The sequence below is a fragment of the Carcharhinus amblyrhynchos genome, unplaced genomic scaffold (genome assembly GCF_965287045.1).
Source record: "Carcharhinus amblyrhynchos unplaced genomic scaffold, sCarAmb.v2.hapA scaffold_54, whole genome shotgun sequence".
NCBI lineage: Eukaryota > Metazoa > Chordata > Chondrichthyes > Carcharhiniformes > Carcharhinidae > Carcharhinus > Carcharhinus amblyrhynchos.
The window spans coordinates 1,339,704-1,362,979 of NW_027649795.1; the positions used below are offsets into that span (position 1 = coordinate 1,339,704).

The following is a 23,276-nucleotide window of genomic DNA, read 5'->3' on the forward strand; positions in this document are numbered from 1 at the left end:
TTCCTCCGGGTGCTCTGCAACCGTGCTGCCCGCTGTGCAGGTAGAGGAATGCATACAGTGGGCTCGTATGACAGACAGGGTGAAAGATTGGAACTCTGCAGGTTGAGGTTGAAGTGCCGTGTGAGATTTTTCCAATGGTAGCGCATCGTGATTTGGCTTTCATTTTTCACATTAAAATAACACAATCGCTCACAGCAATCGATAAGCTGTGCCTCTGCTTTGGATGCACGAGATTAATTTGTTCACTCTGATGAGTTTTGCACCTTGGGTTACAGGAGGTATTGTAAACTCCTCAATGAACTAAACAGGCGGCGTTCTCACGAAGGGGTTCCTATCAAAATGTTATATTTACCATCTAAATATCAAACTCTGGGTGAATGTGCTTTGCGATTAATTTTCATTCTAGTGAATAGATGTATTTGCACTCTCCACACAGGCTGTCCTGCAGCAACTTCATACCCAGAATTACATTACACTGAATTCACAGGAAGCCATGTGCCCCAGTGAAGTGACACTGGGGCTTCTGTTCTCCACAAGCCTCCTCCCACTTCACTTTCCGTCTCCTCCCATCACCATCTCCGTCTATTCCTCTCTCACTCGTGTTTATCTAGCCTCCTTCCTTAAGTGTATCGGCACTTTTACCTGCATCTCTTCCTTTGGGAGAGAGTCCCACATTCTCCCCCAATTCCCTGTGGGATTGAGTCCCACATTCTCCCCCACTCCCCATGGAAGCGAGTCCCACATTCTCCCCCACACTCTGTGGGAGCGAGTCCCACATTCTCCCCCACTCCCTGTGGAAGCGAGTCCCACATTCTCCCCCACACTCTGTGGGAGCAAGTCCCACATTCTCCCTCCCTCATGGGAGCAAGTCCCACATTCTTCCCCGCTCCCTGTGGGAGTGAGTCCCACATTCACCCCCACTCCCCGTGGGAGCAAGTCCCACATTCTGCCTCACTCCCCCATGGGAGTGAGTCCCACGTTCTCCCCCACTCCCCTTGTTTCCATGCTGGAAACCTCTATGACGGCACAGTGGCACAGAGGTTAGCACTGCTGCTTCACAGCGCCAGGGGCCCGGGTTCGATTCCCGACTTGGGTTAAGGTCTGTGTGGAGTCTGCACATTCTCCCTGTGTCTGCATGGGTTTCCTCCGGGTGCTTCGGTTTCCTCCCACAGTCCAAAGATGTGCAGGTTAGGTGAATTGGCCGTGATAAGTTGCTCCTCAGTGTCAGGGGGACTAGCTAGGGTAAATGCATGGGGTTATGGGGATAGGGCCTGGGTGGGATTGTCAGGCTCGATGGGCCGAATGGCCTCCTTCTGCACTGTAGGATTCTATGACTCTCTATGACATACTCCCTCAGGAAATACATCTTTTTCCCACACTTGAGTGGTTATTATTTTCTAGGATTTTTCCAAAAGCTCTTTCTCTGTAGCCAAAAATAATTTCTTCAGGGATAGTTACATATGTTTAAGATATCAAAATCAGGCAGTTGATGCAAGTACCATTGGCTTTCAAAAGTCAAAGATAACAGCTACAGAATCAGCACAACACAGAGGGACTATATGTACACTGTAGCATAGCTGAATAGTACAGTACTGTTAATAAACCGGCCACACACAATGTTTCTGGCTCTTACATAAGAACATAAGAAATAGGAGCAGGAGTAGGCCATCTAGCCCCTCGAGCCTGCCCCGCCATTCAATAAGATCATGGCTGATCTGAAGTGGATCAGTTCCACTTTCCTGCTTTCTCCCCATAACCCTTAATCCCCTTGCCTACCAAAAACCTATCAACCCGCGTCTTAAATATATTTAGCGAGGTAGTCTCCACCACTTCAACGGGCAGAGAATTCCAGAGATTCACCACCCTTTGAGTGAAGAAGTTCCTCCTCAACTCCGTTCTAAACTGCCCCCCCCCCCTTATCTTGAGGCTGTGCCCTCTAGTCCTGCTGTCCTTTCTGAGCGGGAAGAACCTCTCCACCTCTACCCTATCCATCCCCTTCATCATCTTATACGTCTCGATAAGATCCCCCCTCATCCTTCTAAACTCCAACGAGTACAGACCCAGTCTATTCAGCCTCTCTTCAGCCTTGTTGCGCAATTATGAAATGGTATTCGAACACAGACATTCGAAGCCACAAGGTGATGTATACAGGACTATTGTGATGGTAGAGTAACATTCAAGAGTTTTTTTTTAATCATGCTCTCCGTGGCTTAGCTGATGTCATTGGCACCAGGTTGCGTACTAGTAGCCCATTTAGTGCTCCTTCAGTGGTTTGAATGGCGGGGGGGGGGGGGGGGGGGGTGTTTAGTTTTACTTTGGGAATTAATTTTACAACCCTGCGTTGTCAGGGGGAAGGCCGTTTGCAGGTAAGGTGACAGGAACTCTTCAATCTTCAGTTCTGAGCTACAGGTGGATACAGAACTGGCTCAGTCAAAGAACACATTAAGAAGTCTTACAACACCAGGTTAAAGTCCAGCAGCTTTATTTGGTAGAATGCCACAAGCTTTTGGAGCACTGCTCTTTCGTCAAGTGAGAGGAATGTATTGATCACAAACAGGGCACATAAAGGCACACACTCAGTTTTTAGAATAATGATTGGAATGCGAGTCTTTACAGGTAATCAAGGTACAGACAATATGAGTGGAGAGAGGGTTAAGCACAGGTTAAAGAAAGGTGTATTGTCTCCAGACAAGACAGTTAGTGAGGTTTTGCAAGTCTAGGCAAGTCGTGGGGATTACAGATAGTGTGACATGAACTCAAGATCCCGGTTGAGGCTGTCCTCCTGTGTGCAGAACTTGGCTATCAGTCTCTGCTCAGTGATTCTGCGTTGTTGTGTATCATGAAGGCTGCCTTGGAGAACGTTTACCCAAAGATCAGAGGCCAAATGCCCCATGACCATTAACCTGTGCTTAATGCTTTCTCCACTCACATTGTCTGTATCTTTAAGACTTGAATAGCTGTAAAGACTTGCATTCCAATCATTATTCTGTAAACTGAGTTTGTGTCTTTATATGCCCTGTTTGTGAACAGAACTCGCACTCACCTGATGAAGGTACAACACTCCAAAAGCTAGTGGTGTTTGCTACCAAATGAACCTGTTGGACTTTAACCTGATGTTGTAATACTTCTTACTGTGTTTACCCCAGTCCAATGCCGGCATCTCCACATCACTCAAAGAAGCCAGAGGGTAGCAGTAAAAGGGTGTGTTTCTGAATGGAGGGCTGTGACAAGTAGCATTCCTCAGGGATCAGTGCTGGGACCTTTGCTGTTTGTAATATATAGAAATGATTTTGAGGAAAATGTTTGATGAGTAAGATGGCGGACGACACAAAGGTCGGTGGATTTGTGGATAGCGATGACAAACATCAGAGGATACAGCACGATATAGATCGGTTGGAGGCTTAGGTGGAGAGATGGCAGATGGAGTTTAATCTGGACAAATGTGAGGTAATGCATTTTGGAAGGTCTAATATAGACTCCATGCACCCCCGGACATTCTCTCTTCTGCCTTCTTCCGTCGGGTCAAAGATACAAAAGTCTAAGATTACTTACCAACCAACTCAAGAAAAGCTTCTTCCCTGCTGCTATCAGACTTTTGAATGAACTTAGCTTGCATTAAGTTGACCTTTCTCTACACCCTAGCTATGACTGTAGCACTACATTCTGCACTGTCTCATTTCATTCTCTTTCAACAGTAAGCTTTGTCTGTGTAATGCACAAGAAACAATACTTTTCACTGTATGCTAATACATGTGACAATAATAAATCAAATCAAATCAATGCTTTTTTCTGAACCCTAGCATTCTTTCTGGTTGTATCACAGCTTGGTATGGGCTCCTGCTCTGCCCAAGACCACAAGGAACTACAAAAGGTCATGAATATAGCCCAGTCCATCACATAAACGAGCCTCCCATCCATTGACTCCCTGCTGCCTTGGCAAAGCAGCCAGCATAATTAAGGACCCCGCGCAACCCAGACATTCTCTCTTCCACCTTCTTCCATCGGGAAAAAGATACAAAAGTCTGAGGTCACGTACTAACCATTTTATGAACAGCTTCTCCCCTGCTGCCATCAGACTTTTGAATGGACCTATCTCGCATTAAGTTGATCTTTCTCTACATCCTAGCTATAACTGTAACATGACATTCTGCATGCTCTCCTTTCCTTCTCTATGAATTATGCTTTGTCTGTACGGCGCACAAGAAACAATACTTTTCACTGTATGTTAACACACGTAACAATAACAAATCAAATCAACTCAAACCAAAAATCATTTGCCATGCCATAAGTGCAGCAGTGGGGCGTACCTTTGAGTGAGAGCACTGTGTACGGTTAACAGAAGCTGGCCAGTCTGACTGAATCTCATAAACAAATGTCACTCAGGGAGTCAGGTCCATAAGTCAGTGTGCTGAGTACTGGCATGGTCAGTATTGGATCTAAGCATCTGTAGGACCATTGACAATCCAATTACAGACACCACAGAAAGGGTCCAACCTAAACAGTTTGTCAATAGAATAAAAACAAGTACTGGCACTGTATCGATGTTCTGCCACTAACACACAGAATAAGTCTATAGCTTTGTCATATTTACAATCACTGCTAAAGACACAGAGAGAAATGAAAGATTATTAAATTCACCATGTCCTATTTCTAAGAATTGAGTTCAAACATTTGAATAGTCACTGGCTGGTATATCTTGTCCCATTGGGTGTAAACATGAGACCATATATACCTATACATATCAATTTAATCGCTGCAAATCCAAGCAGTGTATTTCTGACTAACCAATACTGTAACTACAGTGGCACAGCGGTTAGCACTGCTGCCTCGCAGCGCCAGGGATCCGGGTTGAATTCCCAGCTTGAGTCACTGTCTGTGTGGAGTTTGCACGTTCTCCCCATGTCTGCGTGGGTTTCCTCTGGGTGCTCCGATTTCCTCCCACAGTTCAAAGATGTGCAGTTTTAGGTTGACTGGTCATGCTAAATTGCCCCTTAGTGTCCAAAGATGATCTGGCCATACTAAATTCATCCTTAGAGTCCAAAGATGTGCAGGTTAGGTGGATTAGCCGTGCTAAATTAAGCCTCACATTTGGTAGCTTCTTTTGGTAGCCACTAGCTTTCAGAGCGCTGCTCCTTTGTCAGGTAAGTGGGGAGTTCTGATCACAAGCTGGGCATATAAAGAAACAAACTCAATTTACAGAATAATGGTTGGGATGCCAGTCTTTACAGGTAATCAAGTCTTAAAGGTACAGACAATATGAGTGGAGAGATAGTTAAGCACAGGTTAAAGAGATGTGTATTGTCTCCAGACAGGAAAGTTAGTTAGATTTTGCAAGTCCAGGCAAGTCGTGGGGGTTACAGATAGTGTGACATGAACCCAAGATCCTGGTTGAGGCCATCCACATGTGTGCAGAACTTGGCTATCAGTCTCTGCTCAGCGACTCTGCGCTGTGGTGTGTCATGAAATCTGCCTTGGAGAACACTTACCCGAAGATCAGAGGCCGAATGCCAGTGACCCGTGGCCCCCACCCCAACCCGGGCCCTGTCCCGTGGCCCCACCCACACCAATTCCCAGTGGGTAGTGCCAAGGTGCCCCCTAGGTGTGGGCATTTTGCCCATTGGGCAGTGTCAGAGACACAGGTTGGCACTGCCAGGGTGCCCATGCCCAGGGGGCACCACCCCACCATGCCCAACCCCCTGGGGGGCCCCGATTGCCCCCACCTTCACTCCGGCGGGATCTCCCACTAATTCCCCACAAGTGGGGAGCCACGCTAAACCCCGCTGGAATAAAGTACTCCTGGCAGGGTGGGAGATGCTATCAGACCTGGAGAATTCAGTCCCAGGCCCAATAATCACATTTAAAATACATTTAAAATAAATTTAAATTACTTCCCTCTCGTCACCAGTTTCCAGCGCAGTCCCGACTGCGCCTGTTTCCCGGCTCTAGGAGACGATGGGACAATCGCCCCCAGTACTTTTCACTGGACATTAATACATGTGACAGTAATAAATCAAATCAGGTGTGTTTTGTCTGTACAATGTGCAAGAAACAATACTTTTCACCGTATCCCAATACAACGTGACAATAATAAATCAAATCAAATCAAATCAAAGGAATCACAGGATAGCTTCAAAGAACTGGGAGGAGGGGCGGCACAGTGGTTAGCACTGCTGTCTCACAGCACCAGAGACTTGGGTTCGATTCCTGGCTTGGATCACTGTCTGTGTGGAGTCTGCATGTTCTCCCCCGTGTCTGTGTGGGTTTTCTCTGGACACTCCAGTTTCCTCCCACAGTCCAAAAGACGTGCTGGTTAGAATGCTAATTTCTCCCTCGGTGTTACCTGAACATGCGCTGGAGTGTGGCGACTTGGAGAATTTCACAGTAACTTCACTGCAGTGTTAATGTAAGCCTACTTGTGACACTAATAAATAAACTTTAACTTTAAATTACCATGAATAAAGGCAGCCGCTCCAAAAAAATATGATCAGTAAATGCAGTTAGTCATCATTTAGGCATCATTTAGGGGCATTCTTGAGGAACCAGCAGTGGAGACATTATCTACTTAATGTAAGAAAAAGGCTCTACAGCCTAATCGGGCGAATCGCGGCTTCCCACAGTGTGTTTCAGAGATGCCAACTATCTGCAACTGGCTGACTGCTCGATATTTTCCTGACACTTTTAAGTACGATGCGTCGACATTAACCACCATCTCATTTAATTTACCGCCACTTTGAATACTTTGAACGAACATTCCCAGCAAGCACGACAGAGTGGAAAGCACTTGCAGGTGCTATAACTTTCCAAGATAAATCAAAGCACTGCCAAACTAACTCGCCGGTCAGCAAGAAAGAGCGAAGCAATCTGACTTAATGATTTACGGCAATAATCGAAACTCAAAATGAATTTATTACCCATCTGTGCCTTTAATGCATATCAGGACTGTGTTGAGAAGGACAACACAAATCTTCCCCTCCTCTCACTCACTTCCTCCTGTGCCATAAACTTCTTTCGCATTAATAAAGCACTTACTGGTCCTAATCAGAGACGCCAGTGATCAGACAGCAGCCCCAAGGGCTGGCATCGTCCAGAGACAAATCAATACTTTCTTTGCCTCCTCCACACTTCATCACCCCCCCCACTGGCTCTGCAGCCCATACAAGTGGTGTATTAACATAGAAACATAGAAGATCGGAGCAGGAGGAGGCCATTCGGCCCTTCGCGACTGCTCCACCATTCATCACCATCATGGCTGATCATCCAACTCAACAGCCTAATCCTGCTTTCTCCCTGTAACCTTTGATCCCGTTCACTCCAAGTGCTATATCCAGCCACCTCTTGAATACGCTCAATGTTTTGGCATCAACTACTTCCTGTGTCATAGGTGGACAGGGTGATTAAGTAAATCTTGTGTAAGACTCTTGAATGGACCTACCTCACATTAAGTTGATCTTTCTCGACACTCTAGCTCTGATTGTGACACTACATTCTGCACTCTCTCCTTTCCTTCTCTATGAACTGTATGCTTTGTCTGTATTGTGCGCAAGAAACAATATTTTTCACTGTTTACTAATACATGTAAGAAGTCTCACAGCACCAGGTTAAAACAGTTAATGCATGCCTTCATATGCCCTTCTCTGATCAGAACTTTCCACACACCTGACGAAGCAGCAGCGTTTCTGAAAGCTAGTGGCGTTTACTGTCAAACAAACCTGTTGGGCTTTAACCTGGTGTTATGAGAATTCTTACTGTGTTTACCCCAGTCCAACACCGGCATCTCCACATCATGACTACTAATTCATATGACAACAGTAAATCAAACCAAATCTTTAACTTAATCTGACCAAGGAGACCACCAGTTTTAATAAGCCTTATTGCATTGCTCAGGATGCACTCACAGCTGTTAAAAGAAATACTCTGGACAACATTTTCTCCCCTCGACCCCACACAAAAAAATGTACGCAGTTCCAAAAAAAATTGAGGCCTGCAGGACCTTTGCAACAAATGGGATTTGGGATTATAACAAAGTCGCCAAGAGATCAATGGGAACGATCCGATGGTAATCCAGAGTCAGAAGGCGTTAAATAGGCTAAAGTGGAGAATGTACAGAAGATGATTGGTAATGCGCAGTTACCCTTATTAGCCGAGTTATGCAGCATGTTTGCAAAGACAATGATATTCACATTGTTGCTTCTGATGCAACTGTGAGGTCCCACACGGCACATTGCAGAACTTCTGCTCAGTTACTCAATGAAGCCACACGCCTACAAATATAGAGGGCAGGATTCTCCAAAAACAAACAGGCTATTCTGCCCATCCACTCCATGCAAGTATTTATGCCCCGTACAAACCTACTCCCACCCAGTCTTCATCTCCCCCCATCACCACCCTTTCTATTCCTCTCTCCTTCATCTGTTTATCCAGCTTCCTCCTGAAATGTATCGATACTATTCACCTCGAACACTCCCTGTGGGAGTGAGCTCCACATTCTCCCCCACTCCCCCGTGGGAGAGAGTCCCACATCCTCCCCCCACCCCCGCCGTGGGAGCAAATCCCACATTCTCCCCCACTCCCCAGCGGGAGTGAGTCCCACAATTTCCCCCACTCCCCGTGGGAGTGAGTCCCACAATTTCCCCCACTCCCCGTGGGAGTGAGTCCCACAATTTCCCCCACTCCCCGTGGGAGTGAGTCCCACAATTTCCCCCACTCCCCGTGGGAGTGAGTCCCACATTCTCCCCCACTCCCCAGTGGGAGCAAGTCCCACAATCTCCCCATGGGAGCGAGTCCCACATTCTCCCCCCACTCCTCCCCCGTGGGAGCGAGTCCCACATTCTCCCCCCACTCCTCCCCCGTGGGAGAGAGTCCCACATTCTCCCCCACTCCCCGTGGGAACAAGTTCCAAATTCTTCCCCAGTCCCCGTGGGAGCAAGTCCCACATTCTCCCTGCTCTCTGGCTAAAGACGTTTCTCCACAATTTCCTGATTGGAGTTATTAGTCACGATCTTATATTGATGGTCTCTTGTTTGTGGACTCTCCCCAGCAGGTGAAAAAATCTTCCTCATGACAAACATATCAAACAAACTCCTTCTCAATCATCAAAGACCTCTATCAGACTAATGTTCTATCAGAGAAAGGTCAATGTTGGCCATGGGATGAAACAAAGACAAGTTACCACAACAAGTACCAAACAAGATATGTTGACATATTACGCTAATGAAAAGCAGATGGTTTTCTATTGGATAAGAAAGGGTAAAAAGCCATGCTATGAGTGATGGACTATGAATGAAAATGAAGCAGGAAGGAGTTGCTGGTTTCTCACTTGCTGTCATTAACTATAACTGCTAATTGTCTGCATGAATCAGCAGAACATCAGAGTGAAATTCAATGCATCTGTTCCCTTTGCCAGTAAATAATAAAACTTGGAAAGATTGAGTACTCACTGTGCATTGTCTGGTTAATCCTCAACACAGGTATATGTAGAATTATAGTGTTGTTGAGCTTGTAGCTTCCAAAGGGAACCTTCACATCAATTTTACACAGAATAGTTTTTAATACATAAGAACACTAAGGAAATTTGGCATGTCCATTCTGACTCTCACCAACTTTTACAGATGCCCCATAGAAAGCATTCTTTCTGGTTGTATCACAGCTTGATATGACTCCTGTTCTGCCCAAGACCGCAAGACACTACAAAAGATCATGAATGTAGTCACACAAACCAGCCTCCCATCCATTGACTCTGTCTACACTTCCCGCTACCTCGGGGAAAAGCAGCCTGCATAATTAAGGACCCCATGCACCCCGAATATTCCCTCTTCCACCTTCTTCCATCAGGAAAAAGATACAAAAATCTGAGGTCACGTACCAACTGACTCAAGAACAGCTTCTTCCCTGCTGCTGTCAGACTTTTGAATGGACCTACCTCGTATTAAGTTGATCTTTCTCTGCACCCTCGCTGTGACTGTAACACTACACTCTGCAGCCTCTCCTTTCATTCTTTATGAACGGTATGATTTGTCCATATAGCGTGCAAGGAACAATACTTTTCACTGTATGCTAATACATGTGACAATAATAAATCAAATCCAATCAAATCAAATTAAATTAATCAAATTATAAGCACTCGGAGCAGGAGTCGGCCATTTGGCCCCTCGAGCCTGCTCTGCCATTCAATAAGATCATGGCTGATCTTTTCGTGGACTCAGCTCCACTTACCCGCCCGCTCACCATAACCCTTAATTCCTTTACTGTTCAAAAATCTATCCATCCTTGCCTTAAAAACATTCAATGAGGGAGCCTCAACTGGGCAGGGAATTCCACAGATTCACAACCCTCTGAGTGAAAAAGTTCCTCCTCAACTCAGTCCTAAATCTGCTCCCCCTTATTTTGAGGCCATGCCCCCAAGCTCTAGTTTCACCCACCAGTGGAAACAACTTCCCTGCTTCTATCTTATCTATTCCCTTCATAATCTTATATGTTTCTATAAGATCTCCCCTCATTCTTCTGAATTCCAATGAGTATAGCCCCAGTCTACTCAGTCTCTCCTCATAAGCCGAGCTTCAGTGGACTCAAACAAACACTGGCGCTCCTCCAAGCGACCGGATAGTCCCATTCTTTTACAGTTCCAAATCGCCCCCAATTCGCTCCTCGAGGTGGGCGCATTACATACTGTCTGCCACAGTGAAAGAAAAAGATCAAATCCAAAACACTCACCTCCTCCACCTCCCATCAGTGAAGAATTTGCTGCAAAGGTTAAGAGAGAAAAGAGAGTTAACATTCTCATCTGAGCCTCGCCACATCGCAACACACCGTATTCACAAACATAGACTGGAGCCCGAATTCAAATTATGGTAAACACATTGGATCTAATCACTCAATTCCAATGCATAAATTTCCATTGGGCCAAACCATCTCCCGGTAAATAGAATTCCAGCAATCTGTCAAACTTTCAATTACGTACCCAAAGAAAACTTGCCTGTATGTCTTCACATATCCCAGTCGTGAGATGCGCTGGGGCAATTTACAATTGATGGAATATTTTAGAGGAGGTGCCCTTGGCAAGAATGGAAAGAAAATCTGACTGCAAACTGTGCAATATTCTCACTTACCTCCTCGAGCTACAGAGTCAGGGGTAGCACAGTGGGTTAGCGCTGCTGCCTCACAGTGCCCAGGGACCTGGGTTCAATTCTGGCCTTGGGTCACTGGCTGTGTGGCGTTTGCACATTCTCCCCGTATCTGCGTGGTTTTCCTCCAGGTACTCTGCTTTCCTCCCACACTCCAAAGATGCGTTGGTTAGGGTGCATTGACCCGAACAGGCACTGGAATGTGGTGACTAGGGGAATTTCACAATAACTTCATTGCAGTGTTAATGTAAGCCTTACTTGTGACACTGATAAATAAACTTTTAAACCTCTGCCTGTAAGGTATTTATCAATCAACCAGGAACTTGTATTCTATGCATCTGACAGGGAAGGTGGATCAGGGATTCTCCGTGTAAATCCTGGGGGCTATCACAGAGCTTAAATTTTTGCACCAAGGCCTAAGCACATCAGCAAGTCCTGTTTCAATTTACAATGTCGCGTTAACAGTTCTTTCTTTTTTTCACTCCTTTGGGACCAAGCCGAGGTTTACTGTGCGGTGTTAGCTTTGGGCACTCCAAGCATGGCCAGACAAACGAAACTCACATTGCTCACAAATAGCAGGTTCAGTCTAATCCACACTCACACACGTCAAGCACCAATCTTTCTCCCTGAATCTGACTGCATTCCCTCAAGCACTTAATCTACCCTCATCCTCTCAATCCCAAATCCAGCTCCGTATATCCGTGCAGATGTGACACAGATTCCACGCTGGACTTCAAGTCATCTTACCAGCCTTAGAGAATCAATTTCATACAAGGAATGCCAGTGAAAACTCTTGATCTGCTAAAAATATCTGAGGGATCAGCTTCTTTGTACAGAGTCAACGCACGCATTTTTGCACATGGATAGTCTTTTCAGCTGTCATAGTGCAGAAGTGCATAGTGCACAATTTCACCCAGGCTCCATGCATTTACCCTAGCTAGTCCCCCTGACACTAAGGGGAATTTGGCATGGCCAGTCCACTTAACCTGCACATCTTTCAGACTGTGGGAGGAAACCAGAGTACCCGGAGGAAACCCACGCAGACATAGGGAGAATGTGCAGACTCTGCACAGACAGTGATCCAAGCCGGGAATCGAACCCAGGTCCCTGGCTCTGTGAAGCAGCAGTGCTAACCACTGTGCCACCTCATCGATGGCCGGTTGCATAGATATTGCAATGAGGAAGTGTTACAGTCTGTCATTCCACTCTGAGCAATAATTTAAATAGTTTTTTAGTTTATTTTGTCAGTGTCACAAGTAGGTTGCATCAACACAGCAATAAAGTTACTGCGAAAATCCTCGAGTCGCCACACTCTGGCGCCCATTCGGGTACACTGGGGGGAATTTAGCCCGATGCACCCTAACCAGCGTGTCTTTGGACTGTGGGAGGAAACTGGAGCACCCCGAGGAAACCCACGCAGACACTGGGAGAACGTGCAGACTCCACATAGACAGTGACCCAAGGCCGGAATCGAACCCAGGTCCCTGGCACTGTGAGCAGCAGTGCTAACCCACTGTGCCACTACGCTGCCATAAGTATATTCTTAAATTATTAGATGTGAGAAGGTGGCGTTGGACTGGAGTGGGCACAATAAGAAGCCTCACAACATCAGGTTAAAATCCAACAGGTTTATTTGGAATCATGAACTTTCGGAACATTGCTCCTTCATCATGTGAGTGGAGAGGTGGGTTTTGTTAGACAGAGGTTAAAGAGGTGTGAATTGTCTCAAACCAGAACAGTTAGTGAGATTTTTCACTGGACCTCTCTCCACTCACATGTACCTGTAAAGACTTGATTACCTGTTAATTCTCGCATTCCAACCATTATCTTGCAATTGTGTCTGTGTCTATATACAAACCCACCTCCGCACTTATCTGATGAAGGAGCAGCATTCCAAAAGCTTGTGATTCCAAATAAACCTGTTGGACTTTAACCTGGTGTTGTGAGACTTCGTACTGTGCCCACCCCAGTCCAACACCGGCACCTCCGCATCCTGGCCACCCATGAGTATGTACACGGTTAAACAAGTATGTGTATGCTTTTGCTGGCTTAGGCCTGTGTCCCCTTACTACTCTTGCAAAGTAAGTAGTCTCACAACACCAGATTAAAGTCCAACAGGTTTATTTGGTAGCATGAGCTTTCGGAACATTGCTCCTTCATCAGGTGAGTGTTGTGAGACCATTTACCGTGTCAGTCCAACGCCAACAACTCCACATCATGCCAGCTCTTGCAATATAATCGAAACTAATAGTCCAAAGTTACATTAGTTCTCAGTCAGCTATCTTATCTGCTTCTACACTATCACTGCAGACAGCTTGTTCTAATGCTGATGAACCCAATTTCCCCAGTCATTCCTGATAGCTGGGAGACGTGTAAAACTGGGGATCATTCTTCTGGCTTTCCTCCACACAGCTTTGATTCTTGGGTGCCTTCTGTATTTTTGTATAATTGTTGGGAGTAAAGACACTGAGAGAAGTGACCCTTTTACGGGTTAAATGCAGAGCTTACATGCAAGGAGATGACAACACGAAAGAAATATCAGGGTGACTGCTCTGAACCGCAACACGATTAATAAGCACGCAGAGCAGCGTTTAAGAGTGACACATCAAAATAGGCTGGATATTTAAACACAGGGAGGTGACTGTCACTCAGGTCTCCTGTGTACATCTGAAAACTCCAGCACCTAGTCTAACACAGATCCTACGTCATTGCTGGTTCCAGGATTCATAAATAAAGATAGTGCCGTGGGAATCTACTGTGTGAGAACATCAGAATTCGCAAGCCAACAGATGTCAGAGGCAGGTACTTAGACCAGCACCCCCACAGTCCATTAGCTTTGCATTTGCTGTTTCTGAGATGTGCAGGGGAACACGGTGGCACAGTGGGTTAGCGCTGCTGCCTCGCAGCGCCAGGATCACAGGTTCAATTCCCACCTTGGGTCACTGTCTGTGTGGAGTCTGCGCGTTCTCCCTGTGTCTGTGGGTTTCCTCCAAGTGCTCCGGTTTACTCCTACAGTCCAAAGATGTGTACATTAGGTGGATTGGCCATGCAGAATTGCCCCTTAGTGTCCAAGGATGTGCAGGTTAGGGGGATTGGCCATGCTAAATTCACCCTAATGTTAGCGGGACTCACAGGGTAAATGTGTGGGGCGACGTGGATAGATTTTGAGTGGGATTGTGTTTGGTGCAGGCCTCCTTCTGTACTGTTGTGATTCTATGGTTAGATGCACTGGCCATGCTGAATTCTCCCTCAGTGTACCCGAACAAGTGCCAGAGTGTGGTGACTCGGGGATTCTCATAGATTCTATGATTTGGAATCACGAGCTTTCAGAGCGCTGCTCCTTCATCAGGTGAGTGGAGAGTTATAGTTTCACAAACATGGCATATATAGACACAGACACAATTGCAAGGTAATGGTTGGAATGCAAGTCTTTACAGGTAATCAATTCTTCACAGGTACAGACAATGCGAGTGGAGAGAGGGATAATCACAGGTTAAACAGGTATTAATTTCTCTCCACTCACACTGTCTGTAGCTGTAAAGACTTGATTACCTGTGAAGACTCGCATTCCAATCATTATCTTGCAATTGTATCTCTGTCTATATATGCAGTGTTTGTGAAACCTACCTCTCCACTCACTTGATGAAGGAGCAGCGCTCTGAAAGCTCATGATTCCAAATAAACCTGTTGGACTTTAACCTGGTGTGGTGAGATTTCTTACTGAATCACCAGCAAGGCACACTCTGGCTTCTCTCCATTCCTTCGATCTTCAACAGCCCAGGCTGTTTTGTTGTCCTTCTTTTCAAACAGAAACCGAATTCTCCCCTTCAGGAGGAAACCCACACAGACACATTCTTCCCCAGTGTCTGCGTGGGTTTCCTCCCGGGTGCTCCGGTTTCCTCCCACAGTCTGAAAGACCGGCTGGTTAGGGTGTGTTGACCCGAACAGGCGCTGGAGTGTGGCGCCTCGGGGAGTTTCACAGTAACTTCATTGCAGTGTTAATGAAAGTTTTACTTGCAAGTAGTTGTATCACAGCTTGGTATGGGCTCCTGCTTTGCCCAAGACCGCAAGGAACTACAAAAGCTCGTGAATGTAGCCCAATCCATCACACAAACCAGCCTCCCATCCATTGACTCTGTCTACACTTCCCACTGCCTTGGCAAAGCAGCCAGCATAACTAAGAGTCCCACGCACCCCAGGCATTCTCTCTTCCACCTTCTTCTGTCAGGAAAAGGATACAAAAGTCTGAGGCTACATACCAACCGACTCAAGGACTGCTTCTTCCCTGCTACTGTCAGACTTTTGAATGGACTTACCAATGTCTCTACTTTCTCAGAAGACTAAGGAAATTTGGCATGTCAGCTACGACTCTCTACAATGTAACAGATTGCAAATGTGGTTGGAATGGAAGTAAATACCCCCTTAAATGCATAACTTAGTCTTCAAGCCACCTCACCATATGGGCGAAAATCATCTGAGTTAACACAGCAAAAACTGGAGTGGTCCTGCATTAACCCTAGCAGGAGCCAGGCATTAAAGATGAGGGCTTTGTACTCCTGTCACACATTTTATTGAAGAGTGTTTTAGTTTGTGGTGATCACCTGAAGGATGCACTATAGAAAGATGAACTATAGAAAGCATTCTTTCTGGTTGTATCACAGCTTGGTATGGGCTCCTGCTCTGCCCAAGACCACAAGGAACTACAAAAGGTCACAAATGTAGCCCAATCCATCACGCAAACCAGCCTCCCATCCATTGACTTTGTTTATACTTCCTGCTGCCTCGGCAAAGCAGCCAGCATAATTAGGAATACCACACATCCCGGACATTCTCTCTTCCACCTTCTTCTGTTGGGAAAGTGTTAGAAACGTCTGAGGTCCCGTACCAACCGACTCAAGAACAGCTTCTTCCCTGCTGCCATCAGACTTTTGAATGGACCTACCTCGCATTAAGTTGATCTTTCTCTACACCCAAGCTATGGCTGTAACACTACATTCTGCACTCTCTCCTTTCCTTCTCTATGAATGGTATGCTTTGTCTGTACAGTGCACAAGAAACAATACTTTTCATTGTATATCAATACATGTGACAATAACAAATCAAATGAAATATTAAGTTGATCTTTCTCCACACCCTAGCTATGATGGTAACACTACATTCTGCATTCTCTGTTTTCCTTCTCTATGAACGGTGTGCTTTGTATAGCGCGTATACTAATACACGTGACAATAATAAATCAAATCAAATTCAATCAAAGCAATGGTGAAAGAAATTGGAAGAGGCAGACAGCAAAATAAGAGGACAGAACATTTACTGGCTTGAAAGAGACTGGGAGAGAGAGAGACAAAGCCTGGGGAAGACAAGCCATTTAACTTATGTTAGCGAGCAACCACAAGGTCACTAAAGCCTGATGTGGTTTCTGTGGAGAAAAATCTGATCCATTCCATTTGCAAATTAACAGAATATCCCGACTTCTTAAGGCTTTTCTAAACTTGATTAAAGCCTTTGTGCAGTGATGAATGAAAATAAGAATGAACGGTCAGTAATCTAATAAATCGTTGAGGTATAGCTGGTAAAAATACTGCGGCGTATTCAACTCGCTGCCAGTAATTCTAGCGTCCTTTGCCTTTGGAAGCTATTAAGTGTTGTGGAGGCTGCCTGCTCAGAGATCACTGTTTCACATCCTTATTCACCCTCTTGTACTGTCCCCTCTTGTCCAAGGCAATGGGAAGAGGGGGGGGGTCACACATTGTCCAAATGCCCCTTTCCGCTGCGTGACACCCCCTCAGAATCCGGATACTTCCGTTCCATCACTGGACAGTAGCTCAGTTCCTGGCATTCTTCTCGGGCACGGTCAGATTGTGGGTTTTAGCCCACGCCGATGAGGGAACAACAACTGCATTTGTGTCGCCACTATTTGAAGCACAGGAAAGAAGTTCCCCTGGACAAAATAAAATAGTTCGGTTCCCGACACGACTACATAAAACTTTAAACGGGTGACACAGTGGGATAGCCCTGCTGCCTCACAGCACCAGGGACCCGGGTTCGATTCCCGACTTGGGTCACTGTCTGTGAGGAGTCTGCACGTTCTCCCAGTGTCTGCGTGGGTTTCCTAAAGTTAGGAGTTAAAGTTTATTTTTTAGCCACAAATAAGGCTTATATTGACACCGCAATGAGGTTACTGTGAAAGTCCCCTCACACTCCTGTTTTGGTTACACTGAGGGAGAATTTAGCACCTAACCAGCATGCCTTTCAAACTATGGGAGGAAACCGGAGCACCCGGAAGAAACCCACACAGGCATTGGGAGAACGTGCAGACAGTGACCCAAACCGGGAATTGAATCCGGGTCCCTGGTGCTGTGAGGCAGAAGTGCTAACCCACAGTGCCACCATGTCGCCCTACCTCCCACAGTCCGAAAGACGTGCTGGTTAGGTGCATGAGCCATGCTAAATTCTCCCTCAGTGTAACCCGAATAGGCACTGGGGTGTGGCGACTGGGGAACTTTCATAGCAACTTCATTGCAGCATTAATGTAAGCCTACTTGTGACACAAATAAATAAACTTTAAACGGGCGGCACGGTGGCACAGTGGGTTAGCACTGCTGCCTCACAGCACCAGGGACATGGGTTTGATTCCTGGCTTGGGTCACTGTCCATGTGGAGTTTGCACATTTTCCCCGTGTCTGCGTGGGTTTCCTCCAGGTGCTCCAGTTTCCTTCCACAGTCCAAAGATGTGCGGGGTAGATGGATTGGCCATGCTAAATTGTTCCTTAGTGTCCAAAAATGTGTGGGTTAGGTGGATTGGCCATGCTAAATTGCCCCTTAGTGTCAGGAGGACTACCCGGGGTAAATGTATGGGATTATGGGGATAGGGCCTGGGTGGGATTGTGATTGGTGCAGACTCGATGGCTGAATGGCCTCTTTCTGCACTGTAGGATTCTCTGATCCTCAGTACAAATGGCACCTTTCACTGTAAATTTCATAATAACGAGCTTTTGGAGCACTGCTCCTTCATCAGGTGAGTGGAGAGGTAGGTTTCACAAACACGGCGTATATAGACACAGACACAATTGTGAGATAATGGATGGAATGTAAGTCTTTACAGATAATCAAGTCTTTACTCAAGTGTTTACCTATAAAGACTCACATTCCAACCATTATTTTGCAATTGTGTCTGTGTCTATATATGCCGTGTTTATCAAACCCACCTCTCCACTCACCTGATGAAGGAGCAGTGCTCCGAAAGCTCGTGATTCCAAAATAAACCTGTTGGGCTTTAACCTGGTGTTGTGCCCACCCCAATCCAATGCTGGCATCTCTACATCAGTGTAGATTTCCTGTGGGATAAGTTGCTTCATGTATCTAACCATGGCGGGGAGGTGGTGGTGTGGAGAGGGTATATATAGAACATGTAGCATCCTGTTTTAATCTGATGTCTCTCGCAGGCAGACGGGCTGTGACAGCCACTTCAGCTGCCCTGTTAATGTGACATCTCAGCGCTCCGCTAAGGTGTTAATTGCCCATTAATGGTCGCACCTGCAGCATCTTTAAGGGAGCGCTGAGCTGTTAATTGGTTATTAGTACAGTTTGGAGATACACCTGCAACCTTTAAAGCCGGCCGCTCTGAGTCCCCATCATTCAGAGAGTTTGGCTTGACACTGCGCACAGAGCATCAGAGGCAGAATGGGCCTCAACCGGCACACCCCCAGCTCAATGAGTAACTAGCTAACGCCATCCTGAGATGTTCAAACACCCCCTCACCGCTTCATCTCTCCCGCTACCCCTGGCCCCACCTGCTTCCACACCAGCCTGCAAAAACAGTCTACTCCCCACTGACCCGATTAGCTATTTCCTAACCCCAGGCGATAAGGCCCCCAGGCGTCGGGAACGCCTGACTGGAAGGCTGTCTACTGAGAGACGAGGTGTGTGTTGAATTCATTGGCCCCTGTCGTAGCTTTTGGGGGAAGCAGACATCACCTCAGATGTTTTTGTTCTACCAGCGCTGAAGCTCGGTGAAGGTGCCCCGCAGGACTGCAGGAGGTGGGAACATGCAAGCAGGGGCGATCGGCGCAGGAAGGAGTCCAACAACTGTGTCAGGGTCAGGCATGGTAAGAGCAGTCAGCCACAACATTGTACAAACATAGAAACCAGAAGCAGGAGAAGGCCATTCGGCCCTTCAAGTCTGCTGTCACCATTCAGTATCTTTTATTCATTCCTAGGACATGGATGTCACTGGCTGGGTCAGCATTTATTGCCCATCCCTAGTTGCCCTTGGAGGGAAATGGAGAGTCAACCACATTGCTGTGGCTCTGGAGTCATATGTAGGCCAGACTGGGTAAGGGCAGCAGATTTCCTTCCCTAAAGGACACAGTGAACCAGATTTTTCTGTATTTATTTATAGGAAAGGGGTGTTGCTGGCTAGGCCACATTTATTGCCCATCCTAATTGCCCCTTGGAGGGCAGTTCAGAGTCAACAACATTGCTGTGGCTCTGGAGTCACATGTAGACCAGATAGGGTAAGGACGGCAGATTTCCTTCCCTAAAGGGAACCAGATGGTTTTTTTCCAACAATGGGTCATCAGTAGATTCTCAATTCCAGATTTTTTTTTCTTGAATTCAAATTCCACCATCTGCTGTGGCGGGATTCGAACCCGGGTGTCCCAGAACATTAGCTGAGTTTCTGGATTAATAGTCTAGCGATAATACCACTAGGCCATCGTCTCCCCATGGCTGATCATTGAATTCAATATCGTGTTCCTTTTCCCCTCACATGTCTTGATCCAAAGCAAAACTGGAGCACTGCTGTCACAAATGATCCGGAGATTCCTGTCGATGTAGCTAGCGTCCCATTCCGTCACGCAAGCCAGCCTCCCATCCACTGACTCTTTCTACACTTCCTGCTCCCTCGGAAAAAGCATCCAGCATAACCAAGAACCCCACGCACCCAGGACACTCTCTCTTCCGCCTTCTTCCCTGCTGCTGTCAGACTTTTGAATGGATCTACTTTGCATTAGTTAATCTTTCTCTAGCTATGACTGTAACAATCCATTCTGCCGCATCTCCTTTCCTTCTCTATGAACAGTATGCTTGGGTCTGTATAGCACGCAAGAAACAATACTTTTCACTGTATAGACGGCAAGAATACAAGAGCAGGGATGTACTTCTGAGGCTGTATAAGGCTCCGGTCAGACCCCATTTGGAGAATTGTGAGCAGTTTTGGGCCCCCTATCTAAGGAAGGATGTGCCGGCCTTGGAAAGGGTCCAGAGAAGGTTCATAAGAATGATCCCTGGAATGAAGAGCTTGTTGTATGAGGAACGGCTGAGGACTCTGGGTCTGTACATTAGGTGGATTGGCCATGCAGAGTTTCAAAGGATGAGGGGGGATCTTATTGAAACTTACAGGATATTGCGAGGCTGGATAGAGTGGACGTGGAGAGGATGTTTCCACTGGTAGGAAAAACTAGAACCAGAGGGCACAACCTCAGGCTAAAGGGACGATCCTTTAAAACAGAGATGAGGAGGAATTTCTTCAGCCAGAGAGTGGTGAATCTGTGGAACTCTTTGCTGTGGAAGGCTGTGGAGGTCAGGTCATTGAGTAACTTCATGACAGAGATAGATAGGTTCTTGATTAATGAGGGGATCAGGGGTTATGGGGAAAAGGCAGGAGATTGGGGATGAGAAAAATATCAGCCATGATTGAATGGCGGAGCAGATTCAATAGACTTGACAGAAGTCTACAAGATTATGAGAGACATGGACAGAGTGGATAGTCAGAAGCTTTTTCCCAGGGTGGAGGAGTCAATTACTGGGGGACACAGGTTTAAGGTGCGAGGAGCAAGGTTTAAAGGAGATGTATGAGGCAGATTTTTTACACAGAGGGTGGTGGGTGCCTGGAACTCGCTGCCAAGAGAGGTACTGGAAGCAGACATGGTAGTGACTTTTAAGGGGCATCTTGACAAATACATGAATAGGATGGGAATTGAGGGATATGGTCGGGGGCTTTAGTTCAGTTGGGCAACATGGTCGGTGCAGGCTTGGAGGGTCCGAAGGGACTGTTCCTGCGCTGTAATTTTCTTTGCTTTTTGAGTGGTCTAATTCTGCTCCTACGTCTTATGGGTCTGTATTCTAGGGCGGCACGGTGGCACAATGGTTAGCACTGTTTCCTCACAGCGTCAAGGACACTTTAAGTATTTTTTTTTCACCATTTGCTGCGAGGCTGCACCGTTTCGTGCGCAGGGCCTAATCAGTTTCCCTCCAGCGGTTCACTCTGTGCTTGCTTTCTGAAACCTCTGTTAATTTTATCCCTGACTCAAGGCTCCCTGATCACAAGCTGCAGGCCAACTAACAGCATACCTGGCTTATTTGGTTTCCATCCCTCTTAAGTGTTTTTTTGTTCAGGCTGTCACGAGGGATAGAAGTAAAATCGCCCGCACACAGATGCATTAAGCAAAACGCAGAGACACTGTCTGCTGGAATAAGTAATTCCATCTTTATTCCCACTGACAATTGATGGCTGAGTGATGGGACACTGCAATTTTATCACCAACCAGGATTCCTCAGTCCAGGGAGTTTTAGATTGCATCCGAGTGCCTTCCAGCCCTCAATATTTCATTTGATTTATTATTGTCACATGTATTAAGTTTATTTATTTGTGTCACAAATAAGGCTTACATTAACGCTGCAATGAAGTTACTGCGAAATCCCCCTAGTCGCCACACTCCGGCGCCTGTCCGGCTCAATGCACCCGAACCAGCACGTCTTTCAGACTGTGGGAGGAAACCCATGCAGACACGGGGAGAACGTGCAAGCTCCACACAGACAGTGACCCAAGCCAGGAAATGAACCCGGGTCCCTGACTCGACGAGGCAGCAGTGCGAATCCACTGTGCTGCCTACAGTGGAGAAGGAGGCCATTTGGCCAAATGAGTCTGCACCGACAACAATCCCACCCAGGCCCTATGCCTGTAACCCCACTAATCCCTGTACCTGACACATCCAGGGACTCTAAGGGGCAATTTAGCATAGCCAATCCACCTAACCCCCACACCTTTGGACACTAAGGGACAATTTAGCATGGCCAATCCACCTAACCTACACATTTTTGGACACTACGGGACAATTTAGCATGGCCAATCCACCTAACCTACACATCTCCCTGTATCTGCATGGGTTTCCTCCCACATTCCAAAGATGTATGGGCTAGGTGGATTGGTCATGCTAAATTGCTCCTTAGTGTCCAAAGATGTGCAGGTTAGGGGGATTGGCCATGCTAAATTGCCCCTCAGTCTCCAAAGATGTGCAGGTTAGGTGGATTGGCCATGCTATATTGCCCTTTAGTGTCCAAAGATTTGTAGGTTAGGTGGATTGCCCATGCTAAATTGCCCCTTAGTGTCCAAAGATGTGCAGGTTAGGTGGATTGCCCATGCTAAATTGCCCCTTAGTGTCCAAAGATTTGTAGGTTAGGTGGATTGGCCATGTTAAATTGCCTCTTAGTTTCAGGGGATTAGCAGGGTAAACATGCATGATTGTGGGAATAGGGCCTGGGTGGGATTGTGATCGATGCAGACTCAATGGGCCAAATGGCCTCCTTCTGCAGCGCAGGGATCGTATGATTCTCCAAAGCCACGTTGGCTGAGTTCAAAATGAGTGGGAGACTCATGACCCAACACACACTTTCCACTGATTCTAATGGTGGTGGCCAGGCTATTTACACCATATGAGCATTGGAAACCCCCAGAAGTCACCATCAGGGTAACGGGAGTCATTGAACTCCATCGGGCTGTTTGCTTTTGACCGATAATTGTGAAAGGCTGGTGCTAAGGGAACTTGGTGGCACACTGAATCATGCTGGCCTCCTACCTCAGGGATCTGGTTCCCAATTCTCCCCAGGCTATCTGGGTGGAAATTTCATTTGCTCACTGACTGTTCAGGTGCTTTGTGCACGCTCTGAGTAATCTCAGTCGCGTTCCTCACAGGCTACCGCTCAAAATAGACCCTGATCTGTCAATAATTGCCAATCTTGCTTGACGGAGCCAGGCTGGTGTGGGAAATGGAAAACCAGCCGATGCAGAAGGTGATGTGGTTGGGACTGAGAGGTGTTGTTGGAACAGGGCAGACGGGGCATTAAACTGGGATGCAACAGTCCCGGAAGTACTGG

The 23,276-nt window shown here is 46.6% G+C and overlaps 1 protein-coding gene across 1 annotated transcript in view; it reads right to left on the reverse strand.

Annotated features, from left to right (window-relative positions):
- LOC145337639 (ADP-ribose glycohydrolase MACROD1-like) overlaps positions 1-23,276 on the reverse strand; it is a 792,171-nt gene that overhangs the window by 426,455 nt on the left and 342,440 nt on the right. Inside the window, exon 4 of the mRNA XM_080182454.1 lies at positions 10,711-10,740. Coding sequence (XP_080038580.1) covers positions 10,711-10,740 — 30 coding nt within the window. The remainder of the gene's footprint in view (positions 1-10,710; positions 10,741-23,276) is intronic.